Source organism: Ceratotherium simum, chromosome 7 (genome assembly GCF_057802395.1).
Source record: "Ceratotherium simum simum isolate JZ-2026a chromosome 7, ASM5780239v1, whole genome shotgun sequence".
NCBI lineage: Eukaryota > Metazoa > Chordata > Mammalia > Perissodactyla > Rhinocerotidae > Ceratotherium > Ceratotherium simum.
This window is the reverse complement of record NC_141906.1, coordinates 64,974,729-64,989,035: the sequence shown is the minus strand read 5'-3', so window position 1 is coordinate 64,989,035 and position 14,307 is coordinate 64,974,729. Positions and strand designations below refer to the sequence as shown.

At 52.5% G+C, this 14,307-nt stretch overlaps 1 protein-coding gene across 1 annotated transcript in view; it reads right to left on the bottom strand.

Annotated features, from left to right (window-relative positions):
- Positions 1–14,011, bottom strand: part of ZBTB16 (zinc finger and BTB domain containing 16) — a 177,686-nt gene extending 163,675 nt beyond the window's left edge. The window contains exons 1-2 of the mRNA XM_004427308.3: positions 13,704–14,011; positions 9,346–10,703 (exon numbers count right to left, since the gene is read on the bottom strand). Of these exons, the coding sequence (XP_004427365.1) occupies positions 9,346–10,613 (1,268 nt within the window). The 5' untranslated portion in view covers positions 10,614–10,703; positions 13,704–14,011. The remainder of the gene's footprint in view (positions 1–9,345; positions 10,704–13,703) is intronic.
- Between the last annotated feature and the right edge of the window lie 296 nt (positions 14,012–14,307).

The window sequence follows — 14,307 nt, the reverse complement described above, 5'->3', positions numbered from 1 at the left end:
ACAAGTTTATGACGAGAAAAGAAGAAATACGCACATCCTTTCAAACATTATACCCTGAGACCATACCACACACCTGACCCCGGGCAGGGTCATATATTCCACCATATGCATCGTCCTATGAACAATATCATGGCGACACCGTGAAGTAGATCTTATTAACTTCCTCTCACAGAGGAGGAAGCGGGTGGTTAGGTATCTTGCCAGAGCCACAGAGCTTCTAAGAGGCACGGGATGAATTCAAATCCAGGTTCAGCTAGCTACAGACACCAGCTGCCCAACTTCCCACCATTCTACCGCCAACAACTCCAGAAAATTTTGACATTGCAGGAACGCAAAAGCAAGCAAACAATCATCCCTTGAAATCCCCCCTCCCGGAGACAACCCCTATGAGCATATGGGGGTCCCTCCTTCAGCCCCCAGACTCCACGCACACATCTAGGCACACACACTCAGCTCTGTCACTACACAGCCATCCAGGCATGGAAACAGTTAAGTCGCCCTCACTGAATAAATCAAAAGTTCAAGGCTGCAACATACCACAATGATTCCCTCTTTACATATGACAAGAACCAGAGAGGGGCTGAAATCCCAAGCATCCTGAGCAGGGTCTCCCCGGCCCGCACAGGTTATGCCGCCAGGGTCAGGGCCACAGACCTTTAGCGGCAACATTCATTTCCTGAACAGGACAAGTTCTCCTGACCATAAAGCTAATAGGAACTTCCTCGCACGGCGAGCTCCGGCTGACAAGGCTACTTGTCACTGGCCACGCAGGAGGAGAGCGCTGGTTCCCATTAGTGGGTTATGATGCCAGGTGCTACTAATAAGGTACATCGGCAAGAAACAAGAGCCCTGCTAAGTTGTCTCTCCAACTCTGGAAGCAATCAGGCCTGGGCTTCGGGGGTGGGGAGGGGTCTTATTTAAAGAGAGGGGTGGAGTGAGTAGGGGGGTTAGCCACAGTAGACCCGGGCACCATCTAACCTGCTGAAGGGCTTAAATAAATACATTTCCAAAAATCCCTGCCCATTTCCCCCAGCTACCATAAAAGACTCCCCCAAATTAACACTCATAATGTTTCCCCCAGCACTCCAGGCCTGATGGATCACCGAGGGCCATTATGATTGGCCACATCTGCTTCTCACTATGGCAAGGAGAGTTGTGCCAACAGGCCTAATGGCATTAAGATCACAACGCTCAGCTAATCCACTTAGAGACCAACGCGGGTGAGGGTGGCAGGGGGCTCAGCGAGCGAGAGGCTCCCTTGTCAGGTTGAGGTCATGAGAGAAATGGGAAGCAGGGCGGTGGCCTCACATGTGAGTCCCTGCTGTGTGCTTTATGTTACCCGGTACCTCAGTGAATATGTTGAAAACCACATTGAGAGGTACGGGGTTAACCTCACTTCACAGGAGAGGGGCCTGACAGTTCAGACAGGTGAAGCCATTTGCCCAAATTCACAATGCAGCGCTAGCATCAAACCCAGGTCTATCCAACGTCAATCTTTGTGCCCGGGCACTATACACCTTGTCCCCCACAAAGACAATGGTCTGGTGGTGCGTATGTCTTGTTCTTGGTATGCCTGGTGGTGGTGGTTTGCTTGCGTGTATGTGTCCTCTTATTATTTCTGGGGGATCTAAATGGCCCTAAAGAGGCGAGAACTCCAAAAACTACTTCCAAGTGGCCCACAACTTCTCCTCTTCATCCACATTTCTGTGACCAAGTCTTCTAACAGCTTCACCAGGAATGCCCCACTGTTTCAGGAAGTTCCTTCTCTTATCGAATTTGGGTTTTTCCTAATGCAAAGCTGAACACAATCTGTTCCTGCTGAAGAAAATCAGGTCTTGAGGACAGAGTCGAAAGTGAGCTATGAATTTAGAATTAAGCACATTTTTGCGAGTTTCTAGCCGAAGTTTCCGTGCTGACGATCAAGTACCGGATCCCTCCTTGCAGCTGCAGAGATAAGCCTCACGTAGGCAAAACCCGACCACAGTTTTTCCAGACTGAGCCAGCATAATAAGGACACGGGGGCTTTTAAGGGGAAACAGTAGAAAGGGGAATTTCTGATTATGCTGGCATGAAATTAACAGCATGGAATTTTTACTTCTGTAAGTGTGTTTCTCTTTCGCTCCCTTTTTCTGGTTTTTTTCGAGTTAGCATAAAAGGCCTCTATTGCTAGAAGCTGATCTCTGTGTCGGTAAGAGATGATGTAGTACAATGTGCTACTCCTTGAACCTGTGTGGTCCCAGCCCCCCCAAAGACCTGAACCGTTCCCAGTAAGCAGCTCCTCACTCCTTTCTTCCTCTCAAACCACCGGAGGAAGCTAGGAGCCCAGAGCTGGCCAAGAGGTAAGCCTCCTGGACACGAGCTGCAGGGAACACGGAGCCGCTCCTTCCTGTATTCTCCCTTCCCTTCTGATGCCACCAGGGGCTGAAGGTCCAAGCAGGACGTTATGGAAAGAAGAGTGAACACGGAGCCAGAAGACTGGGGCACCAACCCTGGCGCCACACTTTACTGTCTTACCATGGACAAGCCCACTAACCTCTGCCCACCAGGGAATGCAAAACCAACATCCACCTTACAGGGTGGCTAGAGGGTTTGAGGAGATTCTGACTACGAATGCACTTAGCACAGAACCTGACATGGATCAAGCATTCAGAACCGTGTTTGCTGAATGCGCTCTTAGAAGCATCCTGCACTGGGGGCAGGAAAGGGAAGGAGCCCTGGCACGCCCAGCATCCACAAGCCTAGAGTTCCCTCAGCAAGGGGGTGTCTGTGCTCCTCACCTCTGCCTCGACCACAGTGAAATCACCCACCCAGCCACGTGCACAGGCAATAGGACACCGCATGGATAAGCCGCCTCGGCATTTGGAACCAATGATGGTGGAGTGCTGCCCAGCTAAATTTAAATGAGAACTGGAATGACTCATCAGGCCTCAGGTCAATGGGACAAAGAGTACCCTGGCCACCACAGTACAAGTGACCAGCGTCTGGGGGACAATGCAGATGCTTACTGAGTATCAGCCCCAAACATGCGGCGCCCAAGGCAGCAGTGTTTACCACGCTGTATGAACCAATGCCTGTGGGGAAAGCAGGACCCCGACCAACACAAACACATTTTTTACCCTGCACTGCCAGGTGACCCGCTTCACTACAACAACGGCAATAAAAATACAATAGCAGACACGGATGGAGCACTTACTGTGAGCCACCATTCCTTGCACTTGACAAATATTTACTGATTAATCCTTGTAACAACCCAGTGAGTAGGTACTGTTACTTTTCCCATTTACAAATGAGCAAACAGGCACAGAGAGGTTAAGTAACGTAACCACAGTCACACAGCTGGTCAGTAGTGAAATCAGGATTCTGACCCAGATAGTCTAATTTGCTGAAAATGCACATTTTCTATGTGTAAAACGTGGGGTTGGAGGTGGGGCAGTGAGGATGCCATAGTAAACTTTTCTTTCTACCAAAATAACTGCTGCTGAGTAAGGGCTTTCACTTAACAGCACCGAAATAGAACTTGACTAAGAAAAACCTTAGTTATCGTGGAAAATTCAGGAACCCTCCAACGGACAAGCTGAGGCACACCTGTATTCATTTAGCAAGACTCTCAAGTCTCACATGTGGGCTTTAAGTTAGACTTGTTTCAAAGTCATTAATTAACAAAAAAACAAAGAGATTGGAAATGCTTTTCTCCTGAATTAGCAAGAAATCAAAGAGCTGTGAATGGAGTTTGATTTTAACAGTTCAGGATAATCACTATTTTAAAGATTCATAAATAGTTTTCCTAGAACAAGCAGGAGGAAAAAGTGTTGCTGATCTATAGCTTTTCGCCCTCCCTCCAGCAATGAGCAGCTCCATCCAACAGGGACAGATTAAAATGGGACTTCTCACTGAGACCAAAGAACGGGCAACTTTCCTCCTTGGAAATAAAAGAAAAGAAATCATCTTCAAAATTTCCAAGAGTTCAGTATAGAGCCCAGATGACTCAGGAACCCTAAGCAGGTTGAAGTATTTAAAAACGAAATCACAGCAGACAGAAGCTAATCTAACTGATCCCCTATTTTAGCTGGCTGACTGCCAATCCAGATTCTAAAACAGAGCAAAATTCAATTAACCAAAAGGACTTCATGAAGACAGAAGTGAGAGCATAAGGGGTAAAAAAAGAACTTTTTAAAGAGCTCAACAATCCGGAAACAGCTCATCCAAGCGCCTAGTTTTACAAATGAAGAAATTAAAGCTCGGGATGTGAAAGGTGGCAGAGCTAAAAAAGCGCAGAGCTGAGTCTAGAGGCCCGGCCTCCGCAAGAGCTGGACACAACGCCACCAAGCCTTCTGCCATCTTCCTATCATCACAACCAATGACCTCTCGAAAGACTAGATTTCCAGGAGCCCAGGTTATAAACTTAAGTCATTCATCACCCCCAAAAGGATACTTCCTGGAAATAGAAATGGTTTCGGAAAGGATTTGAGCAAATCTGTGAATGACAGAGCTGCCATAAATAGCTACTAAGAGAAGCTGGGCTGCACCTGACCTTTAGGATTGACGTCAAGGAAGATAGCTGTAGCCTCCCATGGTGGTATCTGAGGGATGGTGCTGGCACCCAAAGACTCGGTCAGATGGATCCGACCCAGAAATGCAGTGCTGATGTTCTTATATGGCTTGGTGCAGGGCACCCAGCACTGTGAATCAGAACGTGAGCTGAACTCCTGGCTCTGGCCATTTATAGCTCTGTGACCTTGGGCGTGTCACTTATTCCCTCCAAAGCTCATTCTCCTCATCTCAAAGTTGTGGCTGATGATGGCCCACAATCCCTTACCCAAAACTGTTGGGTGCTTCCAAAATCCTAATTGTTCAGATTTTAGAAAGGTACCATGGGGCCTAGCGTCTTTACCAGTCCCAGAGGAGTCTAGCGAAGCACTCTGTAATCAAACACATTAATATTTTTGCAGCAAAATATATGAATATTCAAAACAGGTGGGATAAATATAGCGTCACATCAGTTCAGATCAGGTTTTGCCACTAAATGAGTTTGCTGCAAACTTACACAAAACCTTTCAGCTTTCAGAGCTTTTCAGACTTCATAATCACAGATACAGGATGATGGACTTGAACCCTCTTGGGGGAGGCTGTGAGGTTAAGAGAGATAAAGTCATAGGAAAAAGGTGCTGTGCAAAGGAAAAAGTGGTACAACTGATAAAAGGCATCATTCATATTATTGTTGATGCTATCATCATTGCACAGTGCACTCTTTCCAAACAGAACAAATGGGTGCCTAAAGCCAGCAGAATAATGAATGGGCACCAAGAGTTATGAGCAAGTTCTAAAGTCCCCAAAGTGACCTAAAACAAGATCAACTGCTACTAGCCCTCTACATGGTCAGCCACTGAAAACAGAGCTGCTGGCCCCCTGCGAGACCAAGGCAAAGGGCCAGGCAGAACTCTAACATCTCAGCTATGTGGCTCATGCACCCTAGAGCTGGCCTCAAGAAGCCACGGAGAAGGGCTGCACACACGAGTGCAGGGAACTGGCCGAGGCTGTTACTTGTGGTTCCTGAGCATCCCTTCAAGCACCAGGCAAGAGTTCCTACTGTGTGTGTGGAGGATCCACACTGTAGCTGGTCTAAGGGCTGGTCTGTAGAAGATCCAGAGGCTCCTGGGAAACCAGACGGCACTCTGATTCTGCAGCACTAAATTCAGAAACATATGAAGCCCAGGTTGTACAGGCCTGGGGAGACTAAGGGCTATAAATGAGGACTGTGCTGACACTCAAGTCAACCATACTGCCCCTGTAACCCTACCACATATGTACATAACTCTGAGAACGAGAAGCTGCATCTAGACCAGTTAAGCCGGCCCCTAGATCAGATCCAGACAAGGCTACACGCAGGACAGCTTCAGCTTTTCAAAGAGAGCAAGACAAGACACTGAGCCTAGAGGAGAGTCCAATCTTCCAGAATCCTGATGTGAGCCTCCCTCCCTCATACACTGTCCTCTGTAATGTGGGCTCACTGGGGAAGGTTTGGGGGTCCAGAGCTTGCTCCTGCATCTGCCTGGAGAATGCTGCTGATCTATCAAGTCTTCTGACTATCCTCACTTCTTTCTGGATCCTTTAGGTAAGGAAGCCCCATTTGATTTACCCAAGTAGTGTCTTTGTGCAGTCTTTCCATCAATCCATGACTATATGTGACATTGCTTTTATATCTCGCCATGCACCGTGGGGAGCACAACTTCACTAAGTTTCATTCTTTCTGTCTGTCATGCCAATAGGCTCCCCTCTCACTAGCTGGAGACCAAGCCATGAGGAAACCTACTGATGGGATTCCTTCACAAACTCTCCCTCCTGCATCACTTCCCAGCACTCTCCCCTTCCTTCCTCTCCATGCCCTTCTGCCCCCCAGAAAGGAAAGCAACAATAACTGCTGGGTGCTTAACCCTGACCAACACTCTCGCCTACTGGCTTAACAATAAAATAAAACCTGTAGCCTGTTATTTCATCATGTTCATCACCGTTGTATTTACAGCCAATTCCACAGCCTCTTGACATCCAAATCTCCCACTCTGATTGTTTTGTCTTGCCTTTTTGTTTGTACTGGTAGTTGTGATGTGGGGGGAGGAACAGAAAACAGTTGGAAACAGGGAAGTCGCACTTAATCCTGGAGCTTTGAGGGAGAAGCAGAGAGGAAAAAGCCTCCCCAAGCGCATCTGATCAGAAGCCAAGGGGCTGCCAGTCAGAGCGAGGGACACTTTCTCCCCTCCTCGATTTCTTTAAACGCCCACAGCTTTCCACACAAGGCGCTGCCCTAGGTTCCACTTTCCTGGGCTGCAGCAGCTTACTTTCCACCGTCAGTCAAAAGCACATTCTCCATGTCAGCAGCCCAGAGTGTGATGCCAAGGATTCCAGCACCCCACCATCACAAGCTCACAAGGACAGGGTCATTCTCTGCACCACCTCACAGCCAACACAACCCCGGCAGAAGGCAGTGCCTTGGACACTACCCGCTAGAACTCAGAGCTGAGAAGGTGATGCAGAGACGAGACCTAAGCAAGATGGGGGATTGTAGGGCCACTTCTTCATCTTCATCATTACTATGTGCCAGGCACAGCTCTAGGGATTTCTGAATGTTACTTCGTTAATTCAGCCCCACACCCTGCTGACCACCTCCACTTTAAAGAGAGTAAAACAAGGCTCAGAATGATTACATGACTTTCCCAAGCTCTCACGGCTAGATATGGCTAGTTCCACCGCCCAGGCTCTGTGGGGTATAACACAGCCAGCCCTCCATCTCTCCCCAGAGAAGCGAGGGTCCCGCAGAACAGGAACTTGGAACTCCTGGGAGAGTGATCTCTTTTGTAGCCCTCTCAGGTCAAGAGAAGCAAAAATGATCCAACAGGAGTCAAAAAAAATGTACTTTCCAGGGGGTGGGAGGTAGGCCACATAGGTGAAGGGGGTCAAAAGATTCAAATTTCTAGTTATAAAATAAATAAGTCCTGGGGATGTAATGTACAGCACACTGACTATAGTTAATAATACTGTACTGTATATTTGAAAGTTGCTAAGACAGTAGACCTTAAAAGTTCTCATCAAAAGAAGAAAAAATCTATAACTATGTATGGTGACAGATGTTAACTAGACTTACTGTGGTGATTGTTTTGCAATATATACAAATGTCGAATCACTATGTTGTACACCCGAAACTAATATAATGTTACATGTCAATTATACCTCAAAAAAAAGTTACTCTCCACCATACCCCATTTCTAATAGCACGTAACTGAAATAATTCACATCCGGAGATGGTCAATCTATCTGGTTTGATGGGGGGGTTTCCTCTTTAGGAAAGTTTGAGCGAAAACAAACACAACCCTGGTCTATGTCTGAGCGGTAGAAGCATCAACAAGACACACCTCAGTGGCGGTTATTTTTCGCACCCACCGGAAAAAAAAACCGGCTACATTTAGCTCAGTGGCACTTTCCACAAGGTAAGTCTCAGAGCCACCAATTGTCACCGATTAAGCAGTGCTGGAGCAGGTTCCGGCTCAGCGTGTGGTAATCAGATCCGCCTCCCCCTTCTCCTCCACCCCCACCCTGTCTCCCTCACATCCCTTCCTGTACCTGAATGAGCAACAGAGGGATGGGGTGGAGGGAGACGAGAGAATCCACCCAAGATCAGCAAAACAGCAGGCCAGAGGGCGTGCAGGGAAATGTTATCATGAATGACAACAGAAACTGCACTTATTGACACCCAGAGACCGGAGGGTGAAATGATGGGCATATTGTTACAACAGATACAGGTGAACACCATACCCGCTACTGATTCCCTCCGTATTTACTCTACTTCTAATGAGCAATGTTCAAAACCCTCTGTTCTGTAGACACGATCCTCTTCAGGACTGAATGACTCCAAGAGGCAGCAACGTGCAAGGGGGTTAAGACCTGAATTTGAACACAGCTCTGCCTCTTACTATCTATGTGACCCTGGGAAAAGGTCTTAGTATCTTCCTATGTAAAAGAAGAACCTACCTCAGAGGGCTGTGGTTACAAAAATGTGACTCCACATAAAGCACTTAGTATTGAACCAGGCACACCATAAGAACTCAGTGAATGGTTATTTCACAGAAAAGGAAACAGAAGCCAGAGGGAAGCCAATGCCAGGCCGAAGTGGCATTTAATTCAATGTGAGCAGAGATGGGATAAGAATAAGGCTCTGCAGGCTGCAAAACCAAGACTCTCATACCCATCCTTCCCCCTTGAATTTAAATCAACTCCCTCCACATATGTTTGCAGGGACAGAGAACAAGAAGGGAGAGAAAGCAACGTTCCCGGCAACGAAAGTTCACCAGGAATGACATTCGGAACCTGCAGCTGCTCTTGTGGCCTGAGGAACACCCAGGCCGTCCCACCCTCCAGAGCTGCAGACAAGCCTACCTTGGCAGAAACTACCGCATGGGAACCCGGGTACCTGCAACCCAGCAATGTGGCCAGATCCAGGCCATGGGAGACCTTCCTTTTCAATGTCACTTTCTCTTCTCCCTCCCTCCACTTTATCAGTCACTCCAGCAAAGGAGAGCAGACCCAAGAGCAGAGAAGCCAACGGGAGCCCAAAGGCAAAAAGAGAGGAAAGAGCCTAATAAGGAGCTGGGCCCATGAGTTCCCCAATGCTTGGAACGACCCTAGGCCCCTCACCACACTTGAAAAGTGTGGCCCCCCAGGACTTCGAAAGAAGTGGTTTTTTACCAATAGGAGGGAGGACAGGGGAGCCAGGCCCCGGGACTCAGGAGTAGCTGGGAATGCAGGCAGGGTGTCGGGGTGTTGGGGTGTGGGGTGCGGGACTGGAGAGGGGCCTACCTGTGCTGCTCCACAGCCTCGTTGTCAGGAAGCTCCACCCCACACACGCTGCACTGCTCCCCGATGGTCCGGCTCTCTGACTTCATGCCCACAGCCAGCTCACCCAGCTTGCTGAACAGCTCCCTCTGGATGAAGCCCTGGGGTAGCAGACCCCCATAGGTGCTGAAGTCCATGGAGACGGCCAGGGCAGGCTGCACGTGGAGGCCAGAGGTCACCGACGATGGCATGCTCAACACGGCGTCAGCCTTATGGTTGGGCAACATGGAGTAGATGCCCAGATGTTTCTCAGCTGGAGGCGCAGTGTGCTCCGCTCGGCCCGGGGGGCCCTGGCCAGCCTCCGCTGGCGGCGGCAGCTGCTCAGCGCTCTCCTCACGCCCGTAGTGCAGCTCCCTAGCACTGGTGATGACGCTGCTCCGAGTCGGGGTCCCGGGCCCCTCTTTGCCCCTTTCCTCCAGCTTGTCTCCCATCCCGCCTGAGATGCTGGACTCGGCTGCCCCAGGGCTATCCTGGCCAGGTACCTCATCCACCTGCATCATCTCCGTCTTTACCTCAGCCACTGCAGGGGGCCTCCCACCCCCAGCCAGTGTCGGCTCCTCAGGCCCTGCAGGTGGCTGAAGAGTTCCCTGCAGCAGAGACTGTCCTATGGTCATCAAACTGTCCACTGCAGCCTTGGTGGGACTCATGGCTGAAAGACCAAATGACGTGGAGACCGAAGGGCTCTGGTCCACCAGGGGCCCAGGGAGGCTCTGTGCAGCCACACTGGCATACCCACTCTCCTCGCTGGAATGCTTCGAGATGAAGATGTTCTTAAGGTACCGAGCCTTGCGGTCCTCTTCCTCTTCGGCCCCACCGTCTGCCATAGTGGCCTCCGTGTCATTATCATCTGAGGCCTGGATGGTCTCCAGGATCTTCAGGCACTGCTCCTCCAGGTACTCGATCTCCAAGATCTCGGCCGCATATAGCAGGTCATCCAGGTCTTCTGCCTTGGCTTGCAGCGTGGCTGTGTATGCATACTCCAGAATCTGCTGGAAGGTCTTTGGCGAGAGGAAGTCCAGAGTATAGTGCTGGCTATTGCGGTGGAAGAGGATCTCAAACATCTTGCTGGTGCAGGCCAGCACAGTCCGGTGGGCGTGGAACTCCTGGCTGTCCACCATGATGACCACATCACACAGCGTCCCGGCCAGCCGCATCTGGTTGGCCTTGCACAGGAGCCCCGTGGGGTGGCTGGGGTTCTGCAGCTGGATCATGCCCATCTTTGTCAGATCCATAATGCTCCCCGCGGCTTAGGCATGAGGCTTTCTTTCCTTCCTGGCTCTGCGTGGTGGGGCAGTGAGAGTTTCCTGGGCCAATGGAGAGGGCTAGACGGGAGAAGGCAGGCAGAGGCAAAAGAGATGAGAGCACAAAAGGTAGATTAGTTACTGTCCTTAAAAGTAAGAATTCAAACAACACAACACAGCAATCCCCCAGCAAGAGAGCCTCGGAGATTTTAATGGAGAGGAGGGGCTTCTTCCTAGAATTTTACATGTCTGACTTTACAAGCCCAGAGATGATGAGAGTCAAGAGAAGGTTCTACTACAGCATATGCCTAACTCACTGCTCTATGATGTCTATTAGATGAAGTGAAATGAAAATTACAGTGGAGCCTTGTGAGTCCTGGGCTATCTTTAAGTCTGAGAGTAGGGGGCTCCTATGCAAGGCTAACATTCATTATGAGGAGGTGCCCAGCACTTACTTGAAATGAATAAGAATTTAACCCCTTCCTTTGGTCAATTTCACTTTCAACCCCTGTGCAGCAAACCTCATCTTCAAAACAAAGTTCTTCTAAATCCTGCCTCACAGTGGTAGCCCCAGGAGCAAAGTCAAGCCTAGCTGGGGCAAGCAGCCCACAGTCCTGGCCCACAGAAACCTATGGTGCTTTCGTGGGCCTCTGTCCTTCCACTCTTCTCAGGACTGCAAAAGACTGGCAGACCCATGCCCTGACTCCCTCCTTAGGCTCTAACAGGAACACACACACATAACCCACACACTGGCTTGGCTCACTTCTACCCATAGGTGCCTCAAGTTATTGTACTATATGTAATCCAAAGTCTGGACTGTGTGTGTGCATGTGTGTGCACACACCAGCCAGAGAGGGAGCGAGAGTTAACACATGTGCACACTTATATAAGATGCCACACTTACCCCTGCCCACAAGTGCCCAGTGGACGGGAGAATCTATAAAAGTAGGAGAATAGGTCATGAAAGATCTACGGAAAGAGATCATAGGAAATATGCACCCCTACATCCAGGAGAGCACATGCTGGGCACATGAATTCCAAGTGCGTCCCACAGGCTCCCAGGAGTGGGCAAGTCCTGTGACCAGGAGCAGCAATTGATGCTGGACACGGCTTTGAGGCGCTAGAAGTGATACTGGCACCAGCATCTGCAGTGTTAGTTACAACCAGTATGAAGGGAGGACAGGGCTGGGAGACAAAGGCCTCTCCCCAAAGCGCTGTTTGGGATCAACAACAGGGCTCTGGCAGGCCCAAACTCGGTTTAAAGAGTGTTACAAAGACCTCCAGGCCCAGGTCACCCCCAGCCTCTGCCCTGCTGTGGCCAATACTGCAGTGAAACGAACTGGGAGCAAAGCAGAGCAAGGGTTCTCCCTCACTCCTGAAACACTGCTTGCCTCCGCCCCCAAAAGGAGCCCTATTGGCTCCACAGCCACAAATCCCACGCAGAAAGGGTTAACAGGACGGCTAATCGAGACACTTTTGCTGCCCACCCTGGGGTGGGGACTGAGGCCGTCAAGGATGGGAGAGCCATTCATCGGCGCCTCGCCACCGTGCGCCTTCCCGAAGACTTCGGGGTTTCGGAGAACTAGAAGAGAGCAATCGAAAGAATGGAAGCTGGGCTACCCCAATTCCTTCCCAAAAGCAAGCTCCTCGGGTCCTGAGGGAAATCAGGGTGCCCTCGGTCAGCGGTCCCCCCGACCCGCGGCTCGGCGCCCACGATCCGGCCGGCGCTGGCTGCGGCGCCCAGCCCGGCGCCGCGGGGGAAAGCCGGGGCTAACCCGCTCGAGCTCCAGGGATCGATCGCGCTCTCACACACCCCCAGTTCCCAGCCACCCCCACAGAGACTTGGAGACGACTTCAGCAAACTTAGGGAAGCAACTTTTCCCGGGGAGCCAGACCGCAGAAAGAAAGGGAGCCGGGCTAGGGAAGAGGGAAAACGAAAGAGACCCGGGCGGAAAGCGAGAGTCCGAGCTGGCTGGACTCCTGGCGAGAGCCGCGAGGAGGCGGACCCGCCCCGCGGCGAAGGGGAAGCACAAAAGCCCGACAGCGAGTTGTGGGAGGAAAGGCGAGAAAAGATCTGCCGGCCTTTCCTCTTCGACCCAGGGCCGTGACCCCCGGGAGTGACGGGCAGGGTCCCCGGCCTCCGGCGCCAGCAGCCGGCGTGCCTGGCCCAGGCACGTTGCGAACGTCTCAGGGAGCGGGCGAGTGAGTCGGTGCCGAGCGCGTCTGTGCGTTCTGGTGGGTCCGCGGGCCAGAGAGATCGTGCGCATTTCGAGCGCGTGCGGGAGTGTTCGAGGGGCTGTGCGAGCGAGCTGCCGGAGCGCCAGGATGGGAAAGGCATCCCGAACGCATCAGGTGCAGAGCCGGGGCACCCACCGAGAGCGGTCGGGAGCGCACAGCGAGCTCCGGCGCCACGGCCGGTTCCGCCGAGAGCCGAGGAGGGCCCGGAGCCCTGGAGACCCTCCGGAGCTACGCCACGGCTGCCCCTCCCCCCCAAAACGGGGGGATCAAGTCCAATCAAGAAAAAAGGGCCCACCACGTTTTTCAAAGAGAAACAAAACCCAAGTGAGTCCCAGTCCTGCTCTCCTTCGCCTCCAGATCCACTCCTCGGATCCTCCGATTCTAGCTTCCCAGCCGACCGGCGAATAAACACACAAATAAACCACAACCCTATCTCGCGCCCGCGCACCGGTCCGCATACATATGAGCACCCACCGGCCCCCGGCTCCACTGTCGGCCCCTGGTGGTACAAAGCCTCCGGATCCCCAATCCTCCGCTCGCGCCCTCAGCCCCTGTAGACCGCTCTGCCCCCTACCTCTCACCCCGACCGTGCCCTGGAGCGGAAGGGTTGGGGAGGCAGCTCGCCTAGGCTGACAGCCGGGGCTCCCCCTTCTAGCCGACCCCCCCCCAACTGGCGGCGGCGACGGCTGCAGCAGCAAGAAGGGAGCAAGCCGAATAAAATAAGACACAAGCCCAGCGGCCGAGTGGCCGAAGCGAGCGCGCCCCCAAGACCTCTCCAGTCCTGGGGCGCCCTGGCGCAAGGCTACTGCTGAGCGGTGCGCCCCTCCCCGACCCCCCACTCACCGCTGCCGAGCCAGGCGCTGTAGGGTGGGTGTGCGTGCCTCTTGAGGGGTGTGTGCCTGCGTCGGGGAGGGGTGTTGCTGGGGAACTGTTGCTCTCGGTATCAAGGCGGCAGCGGCGGCATCGCCCGGCAGTTCGCAGTACCCGCTCTCATGGCCCTCAACTCCTCTCTGCTGTGAGGTTAGCAAATCACCACCGGCTGCGGCGCCTCCGCCGCGTCCCACGTCAACGCCAAGCCCCCTCCCCTGCGAGGCCCCGGCGCCTCTCCATCTTTAGTGCTGGCGGCCGAGCCCGGCTCCCTGCCCACAGCTGCCCCCCTTCCCTCCCCCCTCCCGCGCCGTCCCTGGGCTCAGCCCGCCCACCCCCCGCACTGGCCAAGCCCGCGCGCGCTCCCCGCCCCACTCCCCCCTCCTTTCCCCTCCCCTCCCTTCCCCGCGCGCCGCGCTCCGGGCTTCGCCTGACATCTAGCTGCTGCTGGGGCGCCGGCGGCCGCCGCTTACCGGCCAAGCGGAGAGGAAAGAAGGAGCTCGTGGAGAGGAGTTCCAGGGGCTTGGAACCCTTAGTGGGGGCAATGGAGGTGAGGGGCGAGAAGCAGCCCCCACCTTCA